This window comes from Vanellus vanellus (assembly GCF_965231255.1).
Source record: "Vanellus vanellus genome assembly, chromosome: 22".
NCBI lineage: Eukaryota > Metazoa > Chordata > Aves > Charadriiformes > Charadriidae > Vanellus > Vanellus vanellus.
The window spans coordinates 4,029,241-4,047,265 of NC_138927.1; the positions used below are offsets into that span (position 1 = coordinate 4,029,241).

At 68.2% G+C, this 18,025-nt stretch overlaps 2 protein-coding genes across 3 annotated transcripts; one reads left to right on the top strand and one right to left on the bottom strand.

The window, feature by feature from the left end:
* Positions 1-1,217: 1,217 nt before the first annotated feature.
* MAP3K6 (mitogen-activated protein kinase kinase kinase 6) lies at positions 1,218-10,737 on the top strand (the record flags this gene model as incomplete). The annotated part of the gene is made up of 28 exons (XM_082494265.1): positions 1,218-1,497; positions 1,995-2,134; positions 2,668-2,691; positions 3,099-3,286; positions 3,400-3,568; positions 3,784-3,890; positions 4,007-4,177; positions 4,473-4,585; positions 4,752-4,911; positions 5,020-5,170; positions 5,389-5,496; positions 5,570-5,619; positions 5,754-5,849; positions 6,163-6,247; positions 6,329-6,462; positions 6,536-6,663; positions 6,778-6,914; positions 7,077-7,182; positions 7,365-7,522; positions 7,642-7,822; positions 7,918-8,080; positions 8,333-8,498; positions 8,592-8,777; positions 9,228-9,333; positions 9,584-9,818; positions 9,915-10,170; positions 10,309-10,385; positions 10,497-10,737. The coding sequence occupies 28 exons, from the start codon at positions 1,218-1,220 to the stop codon at positions 10,645-10,647; spliced, it is 4,026 nt and encodes a 1,341-aa protein (XP_082350391.1). The 3' UTR covers positions 10,648-10,737.
* A 19-nt stretch (positions 10,738-10,756) lies between these two features.
* On the bottom strand, positions 10,757-17,599 carry SYTL1 (synaptotagmin like 1). Of its 2 annotated transcripts, none has more exons than XM_082494267.1 (15): positions 17,583-17,599; positions 15,368-15,664; positions 14,907-15,052; positions 14,722-14,830; positions 14,338-14,377; positions 13,871-13,970; positions 13,523-13,617; positions 12,567-12,689; positions 12,315-12,481; positions 12,124-12,226; positions 11,845-12,006; positions 11,674-11,752; positions 11,487-11,586; positions 11,185-11,390; positions 10,757-11,039 (listed from the first exon to the last, which is right to left on the bottom strand). In XM_082494267.1, exons 2-15 carry the CDS (start codon positions 15,613-15,615, stop codon positions 10,900-10,902), a joined length of 1,818 nt encoding a protein of 605 aa, XP_082350393.1. In that variant the 5' UTR covers positions 15,616-15,664; positions 17,583-17,599; the 3' UTR covers positions 10,757-10,899. The 2 variants fall into 2 exon arrangements, with proteins under 2 accessions (XP_082350393.1, XP_082350392.1); XM_082494266.1 differs by lacking the exon at positions 17,583-17,599 and adding an exon at positions 16,749-16,827.
* Between the last annotated feature and the right edge of the window lie 426 nt (positions 17,600-18,025).

An 18,025-nucleotide genomic window follows, 5' to 3' on the forward strand; every position in this document is an offset into this window, starting at 1 on the left:
CTGCCCGCCCGCCTCCCGCCTCCCCGGCGCCTTCGGGGCCGTTATTTCGGCTGTGACACGTACCGGGAGGGGGAACCTGTCCCGGTCCCCCCCCGGGGGGTGTCCCCCACACACACTTCCCCTTCCCCTCCCTCCGGTTTCGCAACCGGACCTTTGCAACCGGTGCCCGTCGGGGGGGGGTGGGGGGGTGGAGGAGGGACGCAGGATCTGCCGGGGGGGTCATTCCCGTCCCGGGGTGGGGTGGGGGGGACCGGGCGGGCGGCGCCGCCGTTGAGTCACGGCCGGGACAGGCGGAAGCGGCGCCCGGTGCCCGGGGCGGGACAGGGCGGAGCGGAGCCCGGTGTGGGGCAGCCCCGGTGCGGAGGAACCCAGGAAGGAGCCCGGTGAGGGGGGCGGGCTCGGCCCTCCCGGTGCGAGCCGGTCCGGTAGGGAGATCCCCTGCGGGGGGGAGGAACGGGGCAGCCCGGTGCGGGGTCTCCCGGCGGGGCGCGGGGCAGCCCGGTGCGGGGTCTCCCAGTAAGGAACGGGGCAGCCCGGTGCGGGGTCTCCCGGTAAGGAACGGGGCAGCCCGGTGCGGGGTCTCCCGGTGGGGAGCGGGGCACCCCGGTGCGGGGTCTCCCGGTGGGGAGCGGGGCAGCCCGGTGCGGGGTCTCCCGGTGGGGAGCGGGGCACCCCGGTGCGGGGTCTCCCGGTGGGGAGCGGGGCAGCCCGGTGTGGGGTCTCCCAGTAAGGAACGGGGCACCCCGGTGCGGGGTCTCCCGGTGGGGAGCGGGGCAGCCCGGTGCGGGGTCTCCCGGTGGGGAGCGGGGCAGCCCGGTGCGGGGTCTCCCGGTGGGGAACGGGGCAGCCCGGTGCGGGGTCTCCCGGTGGGGAGTGGGGCAGCCCGGTGCGGGGTCTCCCGGTGGGGAGTGGGGCAGCCCGGTGCGGGGTCTCCCGGTGGGGAACGGGGCAGCCCGGTGCGGGGTCTCCCAGTAAGGAACGGGGCAGCCCGGTGCAGGACCGCCCGGTACAGGGTACAGGCCCTCCCCGGAGGGGGGGAATTAGGGCAGCCCGGTGCAGACTCCGGTCTCCCCCCGGGGGCAATACGGCACCGTGGTGCAGTGCAGCCCGGTGCAAGGTCAGGGCTCTCCCGGTAAGGACCAGGGCAGCCCGGTGCAGGGTACGGGCTCTCCCGGTGCTCAGTGCGAGCCCCCACGGTGGGTCTGCCTACCCCGGCCATGGAGGTGCCGGGGACCCCTCCAGTCACCGGGAGCTGCTGGCAGGACCCGTTGGCGGTGGCGGGCACGACGGGCCGGCCGGTGTGCGGGACTCGGGGCCGGGGGAGCGGGCAGCGGGCGTTGAGCGTCGTCTTCGTGCTGGGCCGAGAGCCGGCCGCCTGCCCCGCGTTGCGCAGCCTGCGCGACGCCTGCCGCGACCTGCGGGCACGCCTGCACACCCTGCCCTTCGGCACCCTGGCACTGGGCGACACCGCCACTCTCGACCGCTTCTACAACGCAGGTGAGGACGCCATCCGCTCGGCCGGCGCGGGGTTTCTATCACCTTTCTTTCTCCTGCCCGCTTATCCCGGCTCTCCGGGAATATCCGGGCCAAGATGTTCACCGGCCCCAGTGCAGCTCCCGGCGGAGCTCTGCCGGCTGTGCGCCGGGGCGGTTCGCTGTTTGCTTTTCTGCCTTCCTCCTGTTTACTTTCCAGGGTGGTTGGACATTTGCCGGGACGTCTTCCTCCCTGGCGTTAAACATGCGGGTGTGATTTCAGAAAGGGTGGTTTTTTTTAGGGGAGGGGAGGGTGGGTTTGCACAGGGTTCATCACCGTGCTGGGGGGGGAGGGGGCAAGCGGGCGCCCCTCACTGTGGCCTCGGGCGCTGTGATGGTGGAGTCATCCCCAATCTTAGGGGGTGCGGATGCCCCTTCCCCCCCTAAACCCAGGCGTGGCTGATTGAATGAATTTGGGGTCTGGTGCCAGTCCCGTGAGCGTCCCCGCTGTCCTGCCCGCAGATGTGGCCGTGGTGGAGCTGAGCGACTCCGTCTGCCAGCCCTCCCTCTTCTACCACCTGGGCGTCCGCGAGAGCTTCAACATGTCCCACAACGTCCTGCTGTGCTGCCAGGCCGACCTGCCCCCCCTCCAGGCCCTGCAGGTCAGCGGGGACGGGGACACCCCCGGCCCCTCGGGTGCTGCTTCTCCAGGGTGGGAATAGCCCCAAGCACCCGGAGCGCCCACGGCAGCAGGAGGGGGATCTCCATCCCTCCCCTGAGCCCTGGGTGACTTCCCACGGTCGCATTCTGCTCCGGCAGAGATTTCTCTGGAGGGGATGAAGAGGGGGTGCTGGGGACCCCGGTGAGCCCCGCAGCCGGGTGCGGGGTGCTGGGTGTTCCCCTGGTCCCAACTGGCTGGGAATTTGGGAACAGGCACTTTTCCCGGGAAAAGCTGATTCCTTGGAAGCAAAACCCCTCCGCACGGAAGAGGCTGGTGGGAGGGAATCTCGCTGCTCAGGGGAAAAAAAGTGTGGAGGGGAGCACATCCAAATTATTCCCAAATGTCACTCTGACTCGGGGGAGCACCCGTTCGGGTGTCTTCCAGGTAACTCCGAGCCCTGAGCCTGAAATCAGCTGATTTCTTTTGCCGGGGACGCTCGTTAAGTTCCTTCTCCTTCCCTTTCTCTCTCCCCAGGAGGACATCTGCCAGAAGAACTCGGTACGTCTCTTGCCTCCAGGCTCGCTGCTGCGGTGCTGGGGGGTTTGAGCCCCTCTCTCCCCCCACGCTGCTTCTCCCCGGCTTCGGAGGGTGGACATCGCAGACAGGGAGTGAGACCTCTCCCCAGGTCTGAGTTGGGGTGGGGGGGTGTCACTCGCTCAGAGCAAACGCCAGGACCAGCAGCGTGGAGAGGGCTGTCTGGTTTTGTAAAGAACCAGGAGCGTTCACTCTGGAACATAATGATGGCAGTCAGAGATAAAGCTGGTTTGTCTTTCCCCACTAATGACTTGCGGAAGGTATTAGCGTGGCCTGTATGGTCCGGGCAGCGTGGGCAGGCGTGGGGAGAGGGGACTGATCCGTGACATGAGTGGATCGCACGGCTGCTCACCCCTTCTCCCCTCGCTCAGGACCTCTGCGGCAGCTACACCTTCATCCCCTACGCGGTGACACCCCAGAACAAAGTCGTCTGCTGCAACGCCGGGGCCGTGAAGTGCCTGACGGAGCTTTTCCAGCCCAGCTTCGAGATGGAGACCACCTCCACCCCGCTGGCAGCCCGGCTCGTCCAGCTGCTGGAGGGGATCCCCACCGACTCCCGGTACTGCTGCCCACCCCTCCGGCTGCGGGCAAACCCCCGTGTCCACGTGGGCTGGGCAGGGTTTGGCGGAGAATTACCACCACCCCAAAAGCTCCACGTCTCCGCGTCCTCAGCGGGTATTTTCGGGAGACGATCCGGCGGGATATCCGGAGGGCGCGGGAGATGTACCGAGGGGAGCAGCTGAGCCGGGAGCTGACCCGCATCCAGCAGCGCCTGGACAGCATGGAGCTGCTCAGCCTGGACATCGTGGTGAACCTCCTCCTCTCCTACCGCGACGTACAGGTGTGAGGGGGTTTCAACACCCCCAGGGAGGTGCTGGGGACCCTGTCGGCATTCCGGGGAGGGGGGGGAATGATAGGGGGTCCTTCGCAGCCTGCCTGTGCTCGGTGGTGTTTGCAGCCCTCAGGGCTTGGCTGGTCCGGGGAGAGCATCACCCCGTGCAACCGGGGACGGGCAGCCTGGGGGCCGCCGGCTCAGCCCCACCGCCATCCCCGCAGGATTACGATGCCATCGTCTCGCTGGTGGAGACCCTCCAGGCGCTGCCCACCTGCGCCGTGGCCGAGCAGCACAACGTCCGCTTCCACTACGCCTTTGCCCTCAGCCGGTGAGCGGTGGCGGGGGGGGGGGGGGGTGACGCGCACCCTGGGCGTCCCGATGGCACGGAGCCGGAGGGGCCGCGTTGGTGGTGCCATTCGCCAAGCACCGGTGGCGTGTGTGCAGGCGTAACCGTGCCGGGGACCGGGAGAAGGCCCTGTCGGTGCTGCTGCCCGTGGTGGAGCACGGGGAGGGGGCTGCCCCCGACCTCCTCTGCTTGTGCGGCCGCATCTATAAGGACATGTTCATCGATTCCGGTCTCACCGACACCGAGATGAGGGACCGGGCTTTCTACTGGTGAGGCTGGGGACGGGGCTGGGAGCTGCCTGCCTGGCCATATCCTCATCTGGGATGGGGGGGGTTGCAGGGGCTCTGGGGGCTTTCTGAGCAGTGCAGCCCCACGTTCAAACCACCCCAGCAGCAACGCCGACGCTAATTCCTGCTGGGCTTTTATTTATTTTTTTTTTACTTCTTTTGGGGGGGGGGGGGTCTGTTTCTGGGAGTGTTTCCACCTTCATAGGGGGCAGCTCCAGGACCCGGAGGCAGCCGGGGGTGGCAGCAACCATGCCCTCCACCCGGCATCTCTGCCCAGGTACAGCAAAGCCTTCGAGGTGGAGCCAAGCCTCCACGCCGGCATCAACGCCGCCGTCCTCCTCGTGGCCGCCGGGCACCAGTTCGAAACCTCTGTGCAGCTGCAGCAAATCGGTGGGTGCCCACCCGCGGGTCGGGGACAGGGACCCACCGGGGATGGGGACCAGGCACGGGGCGGGGGGGGGGTGTGTCCGTTAGCATCGGGGCACCCCCGGTGTGACCGTGCCCGGGTGCTGGGATTGCCGGCGGAGGGGTGATGGGCTCTGGTTCCCACATCCAGGGGTGAAGCTGAGCTGCCTGCAGGGTCGCAAGGGCAGCCCGGAGGAGCTGCGCTTCTACTGGGATGTGGGATACTGCCTCGGAGCCGGCATCCTGGCCAACGACCTCAGCAAAGTCATCCAAGCCTCGGAGAAGCTCTACAAGCTCAACGCACCGGGCTGGTACGGCACCGGTCCCCAGTGGCTGTGCCCCAGGAGGGGGGTTAGGGGGTTTTAGGAGCTGCTGGGGATATCTCTCTCTCTCCTCTCTCATCCCTCATGTCCCTGCAGGTACCTGGTCTCGGTCATGGAGACCTTCCTGCTCTACAAACACTTCCAGAGGAGCCCACAGGTCCCCTCTGCCCGGCAGGAGCTGGCTGATTTCTGGCTGGGTTTCCTCCTCGAGGCGTGCCAGCCCTTCGTTGCCGCGCCGCGCTGCTCGGTGAGGGGCCACGCGGAGCCAACCCCTCCTGCCCGGACCCCCGGACATCCCTGGGGACCACCCAGTCATCCAGGCTCAGCGGGAATTTGGGGAGGCACCGAGCAGCCCAGCGGTGCCAACTCGGCTGGCAGGATGGGGGTGCAGGGATGCAGGCTGGGGACCCGGTGAGTGGGAGGGGGGGAGCTCACTCCACAGCCCCCCCTTCCCCGCTGCCACAGGTCCTGGTCCTGGAGCTCAGCAAGGTCCTGCAGCCGGCGCGGTTGGCACTGCGGAGCGACACGGAGGATCTCGCCCTGACACTCACCCTCGTCTGCCCCACAGAGGAGGTAAGGATGGTCCTGGGGGCTCTGGGGGGGGGAAAGCTCCCACCGACCCCCTCCTTACCTGCACCTTCTGCAGAAAGCAGCATCGAGCTGGACCTTCGCGGCCGCGGCCATCCGGGGCGTCAGGTGAGGATGTCCCCAGTCCCCCTCACTGGCAGGACCGAGGATGCCCCCCATGTGCCCGCAGCCCCTCCACCTGCCCCGTGGGCAGCATCAGCCCCACCGCTGATGGTTTGGAGGGGGGTGTCCTTTCCCTCCAGCATCTGCAAGCGCGACGAACGGGGCTGCTTCCTCTATGTGCTGCACGCGGAGGAGGATTTCCAGCTCTACTTCCCCTCCCAGCAGCACTGCCGGTGGTGAGCTGGGGGGCTGGGGGGCACGGGGACCCTCACATTGCCGGAGGGGGCATGGGGGACCCCCAGTCACAGCCCTGGTGAGCGGGGAGGGAGGGGAGCATGAAATTATGCGATTTCTTCCCTACCTTAATTTTAGGGGAAAGGGGTGTCTCGGGGACCCTACCCATGCAGATGGGTGGCACAGGCCCCCCTTGTGCCACTGGTGGGGGACAGACTGGGAGGGGGACCAGGAGCCCCTCTGTGCCGGGGGGGTCGGTGGCCAGGTCCGCAGCATCCTCACGGAGGCTCAGGACCATCATCCTCCCACCGGCAGGTTCTGCGACCAGATCCAGTCCCTCCTGGCCGAGCAGGCGGCGGGCGGCGAGGAGGTGCCCAGCCCCACGCAGCCCATCCTGGAGGTGAGATGGGGACACGGGACGACGTGGGGGGACACGGGGCGCCGGCTGGCACAGGCTGCCACCCCACATCTCTGCCCACAGTACCGCTATGAGTACTCGGAGGAGGGCGAGCGGGTGGTCCTGGGCAGGGGGACGTTCGGGGTCGTGTACGCCGGGCGCTGCCTCAGCAACCAAGTGCGCATCGCTATCAAGGAGATCCCGGAGCGGGACAGCCGGTAGGTGCCAGGCCGGGGAGGGGTCCCAGGGGAGCCTGGGTACCCCCTCACCAACGCCGTTCCGGCTGCGCAGGTACTCGCAGCCCTTGCACGAGGAGATCGCCTTGCACAAGCGCCTGCGGCACAGGAACATCGTGCGGTACCTGGGCTCCCTCAGCCAGGATGGTTTCATCAAAATCTTCATGGAGGAGGTGCCGGGAGGTGGGCAACGCTGGGGACAACATTTAGGGGTCAAAGGGAGACACGTGGCCATACGTGTGGCTTAAATGGAGGTGCTGCCCCTCTCTGTTCCCCCCCCTCTGCCCCCCACTCCAGGGAGCCTCTCCTCCTTGCTGCGCTCCAAGTGGGGACCCCTGAAGGACAACGAACCCACCATCATCTTCTACACCCGCCAGATCCTTGACGGGCTCAACTACCTGCACGATAACCACATCGTCCACCGCGACATCAAGGTGAGGGGGCATCACCCGTCCTGAGGGCACGAGGCCTGACCCCCATCTCGAGGGGCACCGGGCAGCCAGGAGCTGCCCCTCCATGCCCAAAACCCACCGGGATGATGCCCAATGGCCCTTTTCGGAGCTTGGTTTTATTTTGGGGCGCCCTTCTTGCGCCAGGGAGACAACGTCCTCATCAACACGTACAGCGGGGTGCTGAAGATCTCCGACTTTGGTACCTCCAAGCGGCTGGCGGGCATCAGCTCCAGCGCCGAGACCTTCACGGGTAAGGGAACCCCGGGGCTGGGGACTGGGTTCCCTCGAGGTGCAGAAGGTGGGATGCTGCAGACCAGGCGATGGTGGGATCTCCATCCTTGTAGCCAGCATGGGGAGGAGGAGAACCCACCCCAGGAGGAGGTTTGGGTGATGGATACAGGCTCCTCTCCCTCCTCCTCATCCTCTCCCCAGGCACCCTGCAGTACATGGCCCCAGAAATCATCGACCAGGGGCCGTGGGGCTATGGGAAGCCAGCAGATATCTGGTCCTTGGGCTGCACCATCATTGAGATGGCCACGGGCAAACCCCCTTTCTACGAGCTGGGCAGCCCCCAGGCTGCCATGTTCAAGGTACCCATGGGGTTGGGCATGGCGGGGGGAGGGGGTTCCCCAGCCTTTAAATTGCCCCCCTCCCCCCCCCCCTAGGGTGGCTGGTCCCTTTTGCAGCCCCACAAGTGCCTCCCCTCCAGGTGGGCATGTTCAAGATGCACCCGGAGGTGCCCGAGTCCATGTCGGATAAAGCCAAGAGGTTCATCCTGCGCTGCTTCCAAGCCAACCCGGCCGAGCGGGCGACGGCCCCCGCGCTGCTGCAGGACCCCTTCCTCGCCAATGCCAGGAGGGCTCAGAGCCGGCCCCTGCCCCCGGCGGGGGGTGAGTTGGAGGGGGGTAAGATGGAGCTGGAGGGGGGGGGGGGGTTGGCATGAGCTGCTAAATAACCATCTGCATGTCCATCATCTCCCTGGCAGATGATCCCCCCGACTTTGGGCAGCGGGATGGGGATGCGGAGGGCAGCGATGGGAACAGGGGATGTTCGGCAGCCAGGCAGGACGCCTCGGTGAGGGGCACGGCGGGCAGCCCCCTGCTTCTGTGCCACCCCGGCGAGGCAGCCTCCGGCCGAAGTTATTCGGGGTAGGGCAGCCTGGGCATGGGGGGACGGAGGGACCCCGGGGGCACCCGCTTCCCCTGCAATGTCCCAGCACTGCACCCCGCAATGCCCCCTTGTTGTGCCGGGGCATCACCTCCCTCCCCGTCACAGCCTGGGGGGGTTGCAGGAGGTCCCCCATGCCCTCTCCCGATGGCTGTGCCCACTCTGAGCCCACGCTCTTAAATGCCCGAGGGTTGGAGGGGACAGTGCCAACCCTGCCCGTGTCCCCCCCCCAGCGCTGCCCAGGGCTCGGCCGGCTCTGACCGCAGCCTGCGCTCGTCCTCCCCCGAGGAGAGCGGGGACGGGTTCCTCCTGCGGAAGGACAGCAAGCGCCGGGCCACGCTGCACCGCGTCCTCGTCGCCGAGGCACCGGCCATCGCCGCCGCCTTGGAGGAGAGCCAGGTGGGTGCTGGGTGCCCGGGGTGGGCTGGGGGGTCTGCACGGCACGGGGTGGGCACGTCGACAACCCCTTGAGCATCTCCTTCGCCCACTCAGGGCACGGCGGGTGCGAGGTTGGGCTTGGAGCATCTCGCCCAGCTGCTGAGCTGCCTGCGGAGCTACATCCAGTGTCCCAGCCAGCACCAGCTGCGCCAGGACCTCCTGGCACTGCAGAGCCGCCTGCGGGCAGAGGGGCTGAGCCTCCCCCACCTCCAGGCTCCCCTCTTCGGCTTCCAGGCAGCGGTGAGTGCCCGGGGTGGAGTGGTAGGGTGCTGAGTGGGTGATGCCCCGGTGTGGGTGATGCCCTGGCATGGTTATGCCCTGGTGTGGGTGATGCCCTGGCACGGTGATACCTTGGCATGGTTACGCCCTGGTGCGGGTGATGCTCCGGCGTGGGTGATGCCCCGGTGTGGGTGATGCCCCGGGATGGGTGATGCCCTGGTGCGGGTGATGCCCCGGGATGGGTGATGCCCCGGGATGGGTGATGCCCTGGCATGGGTGATGCCCTGGCACGGTTATGCCCTGGTGTGGGTGATGCCCTGGCACAGTGATGCCCCAGCGTGGGTGATGCCCCGGCACAGTGATGCCCCGGCACGGTGATGCCCTGGTGCGAGTGATGTCCTGGCACAGTGATGTCCTGGCACAGTGATGCCCTGGCATGGTGACGCCTTGGCACGGCTCTGCCCCTTGCAGGTGCGACGGGTGCTACGCCAGCACCACATCAAACCCCACTGGATGTTTGCGCTGGATGATGCCGTGAGCCAGGCGGTGCAGGCAGCTTTCACCGTGCTGGTGAGAGGTGGGTGGCACTGGGGGACGGCTGGGATGCAGGTCCGGGTCCCACCACCGTGGTTGGGGTGGATGGAGGAGGAGGGTTGGCTGGCCCGGGGTGGGCTGGGGGACTTTGGGGTGCTGGGAAAGGGATGTGAGGGGGGAGCCAGCACTGGGGCAGCCTTGGCTGGGCCCAGCTCCCTGTTTTGGCCCCGGTGCTCTGGGGTCTGAGGCCATAGGGCACCTCTTTGTGCCCACCACCCCCTCTGCCCCCACAGACCTGGGGCTCAAGGCCGGCTGCCTGCGGGGGGACGGCCCCAAGGACACGAGTGACGAGGACGACCCCGTGCCGCCGAGGCTGTCCGTCCCCAGGAGCCGACCCCAGCAGGAGAGTACCAATTCGGGGCTCAGCAGCAATTCGGGGCTCAGCACCCTGGCGGACCCCCTGCCCACCCTGCAGCCACCCTCGGCGCTGGTGGCACAGCTCTGCCACCTCCGCACGGAGACGGGCAGGTAGGGGCTTCTCTGGTCCTCCATCTCCCCGGCTGCCACGCTGTGTGTCCCCTGTCCCCCCCCCCGGGTGCCAGTCCGTGCTCTGCTCTCCCCCAGGCTGCTCCAGGAGCTGGCGGAGAAGGAGCAGGAGTGGCAGCGGCTGATCCAGCAGGTGCTTCACTCCAGGGACGATGCCACCACAGTCCCCAGTCGACCCCAGCACAGCAGGGAGCATGGGGAAGCCCCCGTGGGGTGCTGCGCCCCAGGGCAGGATGGCTCCTCCCCGACCCCCCAACCACTCCGTGGAAGGGCTGACCCCCTCCTCCTCCAGTGGCTGCAGCGGCACGGCACGGACACAGCCACCACGGCCATGGTGAGACCCGTGGCCACGTGGCACCGTATGGAGCTACGTACGTGGGGGCTGGGGGTCAGGCCCTGCTTGGGGTGAGCAGGGCAGCCCCCCCGCCACCCCCAGCATTGCCCCCCAACATCCCCCCCCCACCTCCCGCAGCTCCTCTCCCACGGCTTCACCCTGCGGGACCTGCTGGGCTGTGCCACCCGTGACGACCTCTTCTACGTGGGCATCAGGTACCCCCCAGCCTGGCCGGGGAGGGGGGGGGGGAAGTGTGGTGGCATCACTGGGACACACACACACACACGTGGCTTGGTCCCCTCCCTCCAACAGCCCCCGTGTCCCAGCAGGCGCGGGTCGGCGTACCGCCTCTGGGCAGCCATCCTGGAGCATCGCCGGACCCTCACCGGTGACCCCCAGTGCTGTGACACGTCCCGGGGGGGGGACACAGCCACCCGAGCCCCGGGGCTGTCACCACAGGGGCTGGCAGGCCGGTGACGGAGGGGACAGCCCCACAGCGGGAGCAGGGAGATGCAGCGGCTCCAGCCCCACGCCGTAGGGAGAAGTTGGGGTACACAGAGCAATAAAGAGCCACCCAATGTGCCCTCCGGTGCCACTTCATTGCTGCTGAAAGGGTCGGGGGGGGGGAAGGGGGGCACAGACCCCAGCGTCACACAGTGATGCTCTGGGTGTCCCCCGCAGTGTCCTGCAGTCCTGTTGGCAGCGGCTGGTCCATGGGGGGGTGGGGGGCTATACCCGGGGTACCAGGTTGGTCCGCAGGGGCAGCAGCGCTTCCACCCACTGCCCGGGCTGCTGGAGCAGCCGCCCCCACACCCCCCGCTCCTCCGCCGTCGAGTCCATCCAGCCCACCGGCAGCCCGTAGCTGCTCCCTGCGGAGAGAGACCACCGCCGTCACCCCCTTCCCCGGGCCACCCCAATGCCACCCCCACCCCCCCCCTACAAGTGGTAGTGGGTGCCCAGATCGTGTGTGTGTGTGTGTGTGTGTGTGTGTGTGTGTGTGTGTCCCCTCCCCACCTGTGCCCAGGCTGAGCCGGATGCCGCCCAGTTGGCGCTTGGAGAAGGCTTCGTGGTGCCAGAGGGTGAATTCGGCGCACGCCTCGGCCAGGTCCTTGGCTTGGAAGCCGTCGTACACCATGGTGTGGTTGAAGAGGGGGTTGAGGCTCCTCTTCACCACCCGCGTCTTCTGCCGGCTCGCCTTGCTGTCGTCCGGCAGCACGTAGCTGGGGGTGACAGCGGGGTGAGGAGGTTGGGGACACACGAGCCCCTCTCTTTAACCCCCCCCCCCCCCCCCCCGGGTGTCACTCCCCACCTCCTACCACTGCACGAAAGCATCCACGGTGCCGCTCTGCAGCGGGATGAGGCTCTGAGCATCCTTCACCCAGATGTGCAGCTCACCCGTGGGTGGCAGCCCCCCACCTGCCGGCGAGAGGGGTCAGGGGCGCCCTGCCATGCCGAAATTCCCCCCCCACCCCCCCCACCCCAGTGCCCACGGGCACCTCTCACCTTCCGAGCTGGCGGGGATGAACTTCAATGCCAAGTTGAGGTTGCCCCGGCTGGCGAGGCCGTCCGAGGAGATGGGCGTCTGAGGAGGATGAGGAGGGTGGGTTATGGGGGGGGTGGGGGGGGAGATGTGGATGAGGGGGAGGGTGGGCTGGGGACGGCTGAGGGACTCACCCGGGGCTGGAGGCTGAACCACTCGGGGCGCGTGTTGGCCCAGTCCCATGCCCCCAGCGCGATCTCCACCTCCCCCAAGAAGAGGTTCCTGCCCAGGCTGTCGTGGTGCCACACCGAGAGGTTCAGGGTCCGGCCCTGCAGGTCCCTCTTCTCCAGTTTGTACTGGCGAGGAGGGGAGACAGACAGCAGGAGGTCATCTTCCCCCTCCCATCCATCCCCACCTTGAACCAGGTGGACCCCCACCCCCCCAAAAAACCACCCCATTGCAGGGTTAGAAACCTTGAGGGTCTCGTTGAAGATGGGATCCAAGCTCCTCTTCCGCACCGTGGTCTTGCGCTTGCTGCGGTTGGATTTATCCGGCAGCAGGTACGTCTTGATGTACCTGGAGCCCCCCCAAAAAATGAAGTGGGTGCAATGGGTACCACCTTGGGCATCACTTGAGCGTCGCCGCTGGGGGCCGGGGCACTCACGGGTCCGACCGCTGCTTCTTGGCCTCGGCCAGCTCGCGGCACCGCAGCACGTGGACCTGCAGCTCCTTCTTGGCCGGGTCGTAGAGGAGGGAGAACTGGACGCAGCCCCGCACGGCCACGCTGCCCAGCTCCCCCTCGCTGTACAGGCTCATCAGGCTGCCGCTCAGCTGCGGGGCGGTGGGACAGGGTCAGGAGGGGGCTGGAGAGGTGATGCCACCCCCCACCCCCCCCACCCCCCCCCAAACCCCGTACTGTGGAGGAGCTGAGGCTGGACACGGAGGAGCTGGTGCTCAGCAGGTTGCCGGGGGACACGTGGCCATTCTGCGGGGACACCCGGCCCAGGGATGCCTGATCCGTCCAGGGGGTCCCCGGCCCCTGGAAATGCAAAGTAAAGAGGGATCAGCACACACACCCCCACCCCCCCGGACCCCCCTCCCCAGTGTGGGCTCCTGAGGGCACCCACCTCCCAGTAAGTGCCTGGTGCTCGGGCACAGCCAGCGCCATGCTGGCTTCCATGCCCGATACAGCCCCCCAAGCCCCATACAGCCCCATACAGCCCCCCCTAGCTCCACACAGCCCCCCAAGCCCCATACAGCACCTCCCAACTCCATACAGCAGCCTCCAGCCCCCCCAGGTCCATACAGCCCCGCAACAGCATACAGCCCCCCTGGCAGCTGCATGCAGCCCCGTGCAACCCCATACAGCGCCCCCAATGCCATACAGCCCCACACAGCCCCCTCCAGCCCCATACAGCCCCCCAACACAATACAGCCCCATAGAGCCCCATACAGCCTCCTCCAGCACCATACAGCCCCCTCCAACCTCATACAGCCCCCCAACCCCATACAGCCCCATACAGCCCCGCACAGCCCCCTCCAGCCCCATAGAGCCCCCCAACACAATACAGCTCCATAGAGCCACATACAGCCCCCTCCAACCTCATACAGCTCCCCCCAAACCCCATACAGCCCCCTAACACCCTACAGCCCCCCCCCCAGCTCCATACAGCCCCATACAGTCTCCCAGCCCCATACAGCCCCCCCCAGCCCCATACAGTCCCCCCAACCCCATACAGCCCTATACAGTCCCCCCGGCCCCGTACAGGCCCCCCAACCCCTTAGAGCCCCATACATTCCCCCCAGTCCCATACAGCCCCCTCCAACCCCATACCGCCCTATAAAGCCCCCCCCCAGACCCCCCCATCCCACCTGCCCAGCATCGGGGCCGCTGTGTGCGGGGTCGGGCTCCTCCTCATCCTCCTCCGCGCTGGATGTGCCGAAGGGGTTCCCACCTACCGTGTCACCTGCAAGGGCACAGTGTGGGCGGGGGGGGTGGGGGGTGGGGGGTGTCCTGGCACACCAGGGATGGATGTGGGGGACGGGGACGGGGACGGGGTCCCCTTTTTTCAACAAGTGGAGCGAGCAGGCAAGCGAGGGCTGTGGGGCCGCGATTTGGGGCCGGGGGGAGGCAGGGAGGCTGGTAAGCAGTTCTGGGGGGGGGTTGCAACCCCCCAAATCTCGACAGAACCGAGATCCCCCCCCTGCCATCACGGTTACCTGGCTGGGCTGGGATGTCCTGCTCCCTCGCTGGGACGTCACCCTGCCGCAGGGGCTGTGACACCAGGGTCCCCCGCAGAGCCGGGGCTGCGGGGCTGGGCTGCGGGGTGGCACCGAGGGGAAAGGGTGAAAACGGGTCCCCTCCTCTCGCCCCGTCCTGTCCCCTCCGTCCAGCCCCGCTGGGTTCCCGGGGAGGGGGTGGGGGGACATCATCTCCCCGTCGCTCCTCGGGGTTCGGTTCGTAAGAGGAGGCACGAGGCTGGCCCCGACGGCAGCACCCTCCTGGGGTGACGCTGTGGCACTCGGGGTGACAACGGGGTGACGCAGGCTGCGGGGTGCTCCCCCCCACCACCACCACCACCACCACCACCCCCCCGACCGAGCCCATCACCGGGGTGTCGGGTACCGGCGGCAGACTCTGCCCTGCCGGCTCAACCCCCCCCCATCGCCCCCCAACAGGGACCCACCGGGGGCTCTGCGGCCGCCTGCGCCTCCTCCGCAGGGGGGCTGCGAGAAGAGACCGTAATTAGTTTTTCTGGACAAGGCATCAGGCTAACGAGCGCTTTCTGTGCCCCCCGCCCCCCTCCCCAATCCCAGCAGCTATTTATAGAGCCAGAGTCCGGCAGGGCCGCAGGACACCCCCCGGGTGGTGGACAGACAGACAGACAGCGGGGCGGTGGACGGATGCTGGGGACGGCGCAGCTCTGGCTGTACCATCCCCTTCACCACGGGCTCTGCTCCAGCCCCGGGCATCCGGGGGCTGTGCCACCTCCCAGCGGGGTACGGATAGGAGATGCCACCAGCCCTGGGGCACCCATGGGGCGAGAGTGTCCCTGTCCCCTCCCCCTCACCTCTCCTCTGGCTCTGCCACACCATCCTCATCCTCCTTCTCCTCTGCCAGCGGTTCACTGATGGCCTCCAGCTCGCCCAGGCTGGGGCCAAGCTCCGGGTCCCCCGCTCCTGGGGACATCGGGGACCTCAGCGGGCTGAGCCCCAGTCCCTGGTGTCCCCCCATGTCCTCCCAACCTTCGCCTACCCCGGGGCCGCCTCCTGCGGCGGATGGAGGCTCGGACGAGGTCGGAGCCCAGGTGGTGCCGGTGGCGCTGGGCACGGGCGTCGCAGAACCAGTCCCCGGTGAGGGTCCTCAGCCGCGCCGGGTCCGACACCGACTTGCGGAGCTTGCTGGTGGCGGGAGGGTGGCGTTGGGTCCCCCCCACCCCGGTGCTGCCGTCGACCCTCTGCACCACCATCCCCGTCACCCCGCCACCGCGACTGGCCCTAGGGACACCGGCCACCGTCTCCCAGGGGGTTTGGGACCCGATGCCGGTGTCACCCACTGAGGGGCTTCGCCCTGGCTGGACTCAACGGGTACCCCCGTCCCCAGGAGAAAGGGGACCCCCAGCCTGGCTGATCTGTCCCCAGGGGCGATGGACCCGCTCTTGGGGGGTTGTCATGCTGTCCCCAAGGGTGACACCAAGCAGGGGACCCCCACCTCACCTGATGCGCCCTTCCTCGCGCCGGCGGAGCTGCCAGTCGCGGCGCAGCACCTCGGCGATGGCGTGCCGCTCCTCCTCCGTCAGGAAGCTCAGGTCCAGCAGCACCTCGGCCCCCAGCTCCAGTGCCATGGTGGGGTGGGGGGGCACGGCGGGGGCACCCCAAGGTACTGGCCGAGGTGGGTGCCGAGAAACTGGGGGCTGTGGCCGGGGGGGCTCAGCGTGCCGGGCATGCACCAGTGATGCCAGCATCTGGAGAGGTGCCTCGGGACCGCTTTGGGGCGGGAATCATCCTGACCCTCTGCAGAGATGGAGCAGAAGCTCAGCACGTACACACACACCCCCCACACACACCCCCCCCACGCTGCACCCCAAAACACCCCCCAGGACCCCCAACGGGGACAAACCGAGGGGTGGGATGGTGCCAAAGGGTGGCAATGGCAGGGGCACGGGCAACCCGGCGGGCAGGCTGCAGGCAGGCTCAGGGAAGCCCTGCTGCTCCTCCTGCTGCCGGGCCCCGCTGCCGGCCCCGTGCCAGGGCCAGCCCTGCCCGCAGCCCGTGTTTGCAAAGGGTGTTTGCTCAGGGCCGGCTCTGCCCCTGCCTGCTTTCCCACGGGTTACATCAGGTGCCACGGCACCGAGACGGGTGGCAAAAGGGGGCTCGGTTACCCCCTACGATGGGCTGAGACCCGACTAGGCTGAGACCGTACTCAGCTCATCACACCTCCCAGGGCAGAGGCTGCAGCAGGGGGGCTCTTGCCCCACTGCCCGGCGTTGCCTCACCGCTGCCCTTCCTGGCCCCGGCGTTGGGAAAGCGCTGCCCGGTATGGGATGCCAAGGGCAGGAAATTGCAGCAGCGCTGGGACAGGATCAGTCCTGCCCCCCCCCCCTCCCCCCCCCCGGCCCCCCGCCGGGATGTGGGCACCAGCACGGCTGCACCCCGGCACGGCTGTGGGGTTCCCACCTCCACCGTGGGGCTCAGCCACCAGTGGCCCTGTCCCCAGCCCCACGGAGGGTCCCATCCCAGCTCCATGAGCGCCCTTATCCCATCCCCGTGGGTCGCCCTGCCCCACAGATGGCCCCATCCCAGCTCCGGGGGTGGTCGCAGATGTCCCCCAGCACTGGGGACCCCAGTGCAGGATCTGAGCGCACTGGTGCCAGTGGGTGGGCTGGGTGCCAACCCCACCACAGACACCCCCCCTCCTCCGCCAATGCCAGCACCAAGGACCCCCCCAAACACACACATCACACACCGGGGACCCCCAAAACCACCTGAACCCCCCACCCCAGCACCCCACTCCCCACACTGGGCAGGGGGAGACAGCACCCAGCACCCAGCCAGGCTACACCAGGGCTGGACTGGGGGGGTCTCGGGGGACACGTACCGGCTGTCCCCGGGGCTGGGACGATGCTGCCGCTGCCGCCCCACCGCAGCCCGCTCGTATCCTGTTTACTGGCGGCACACGGGGGTGTCCTCTCCCCAACACCCCGGAACAGAGCCGGCACCCAAAAAAAAGTGTCACCCGGGTCTGGCCCAGGCGCTGCGGCCGTCCCCCACTCCCCGCAGGGACCCCCGGCGGGTGGGCGCAGTCGGGGGGTTAACAGGCACCCACGTCCCACGCCCGCCGGAGTGCAGAGGGGTGCTGGGCACCCGTCCCCCCACCCTGCACGGAAGACCAGTCAAACCAGTTAAACCTCCCCAGTAAGATGCAACTAGGGGGGGTTGGGGGGGATGCACGTCCCCCTTTTTTCTTGGCGAGCAACACGTCGCAATGGAGGGGGGCGGTGGATGTGTGAAATGCTGTGTCGTCCCCCCCAAAATACAGCCATGCTCAGCCCCCACCTCGCACAGCCCCCTGGGGACCGGCAGGCCCCAGTCGCCCCCCACACACACACACACACAGCCCAGGGTTGCACCCCCTCATCACCCCCCCATCCCCACCAGCGGCCCCACAGCCCATCACCGTGGCCTCAGACCCCCGTCCAGCCCCACCGGTGGGGCCAGACCCCCAGCGCAGCGTGGGGAGGATTAAAATTGGGGTCCCACAGCCCCCATGCCTCCTCGGTGGGGAGCAGAGCAAGGCGGGGGGGGCTGCAGCCCCCCCCAAGCAGGGCGAGAGGAACCCAACACCCCCCTCCCCCAACCCCCCCACCCAAGGGTGCCGGTGCAGCCCCGCTGTGGGGCAAACAGTGGGGTCAGCCCCTACGGCCGCCCTTACCTGCCCAGGGCTGAGCGTAGGGGCACGGTGGTTCGTGTCCCCCCCCCAGCACCCCACGGGGACCCTCGTGGCGGTGGGTGGCCCCCGGTCCCCACCCTCGGCGGGGTGCTGGCGGCCCAGAGCTGAGTCAACCGCAGGCGAGCAAGCGCCTCCTCGCCCCGGCGGCACGAAAGCAGGGACTGGAGCCAGCAACACCCGCCGGACGGGACTGAACTGGGCTGAACTGGGCTGAACTGGGAGGCGTCAGGCAGCCGGGGAATGGGTGGTGCAGAAGGGAAGCACCCTGGGGTAGAGGGACCCCCCCCCACACACACACCCAAGGCTGGTGGAGGATGGAAGTCAAGTGTGTGGGCACGGGGATGGGGTGGGAGACCCCCCCCCATTCCTCACCCAGGGGTTTCTGGGGAGCACACGGAGCAGGATGCGGCCTCGGGGTGCCTTAT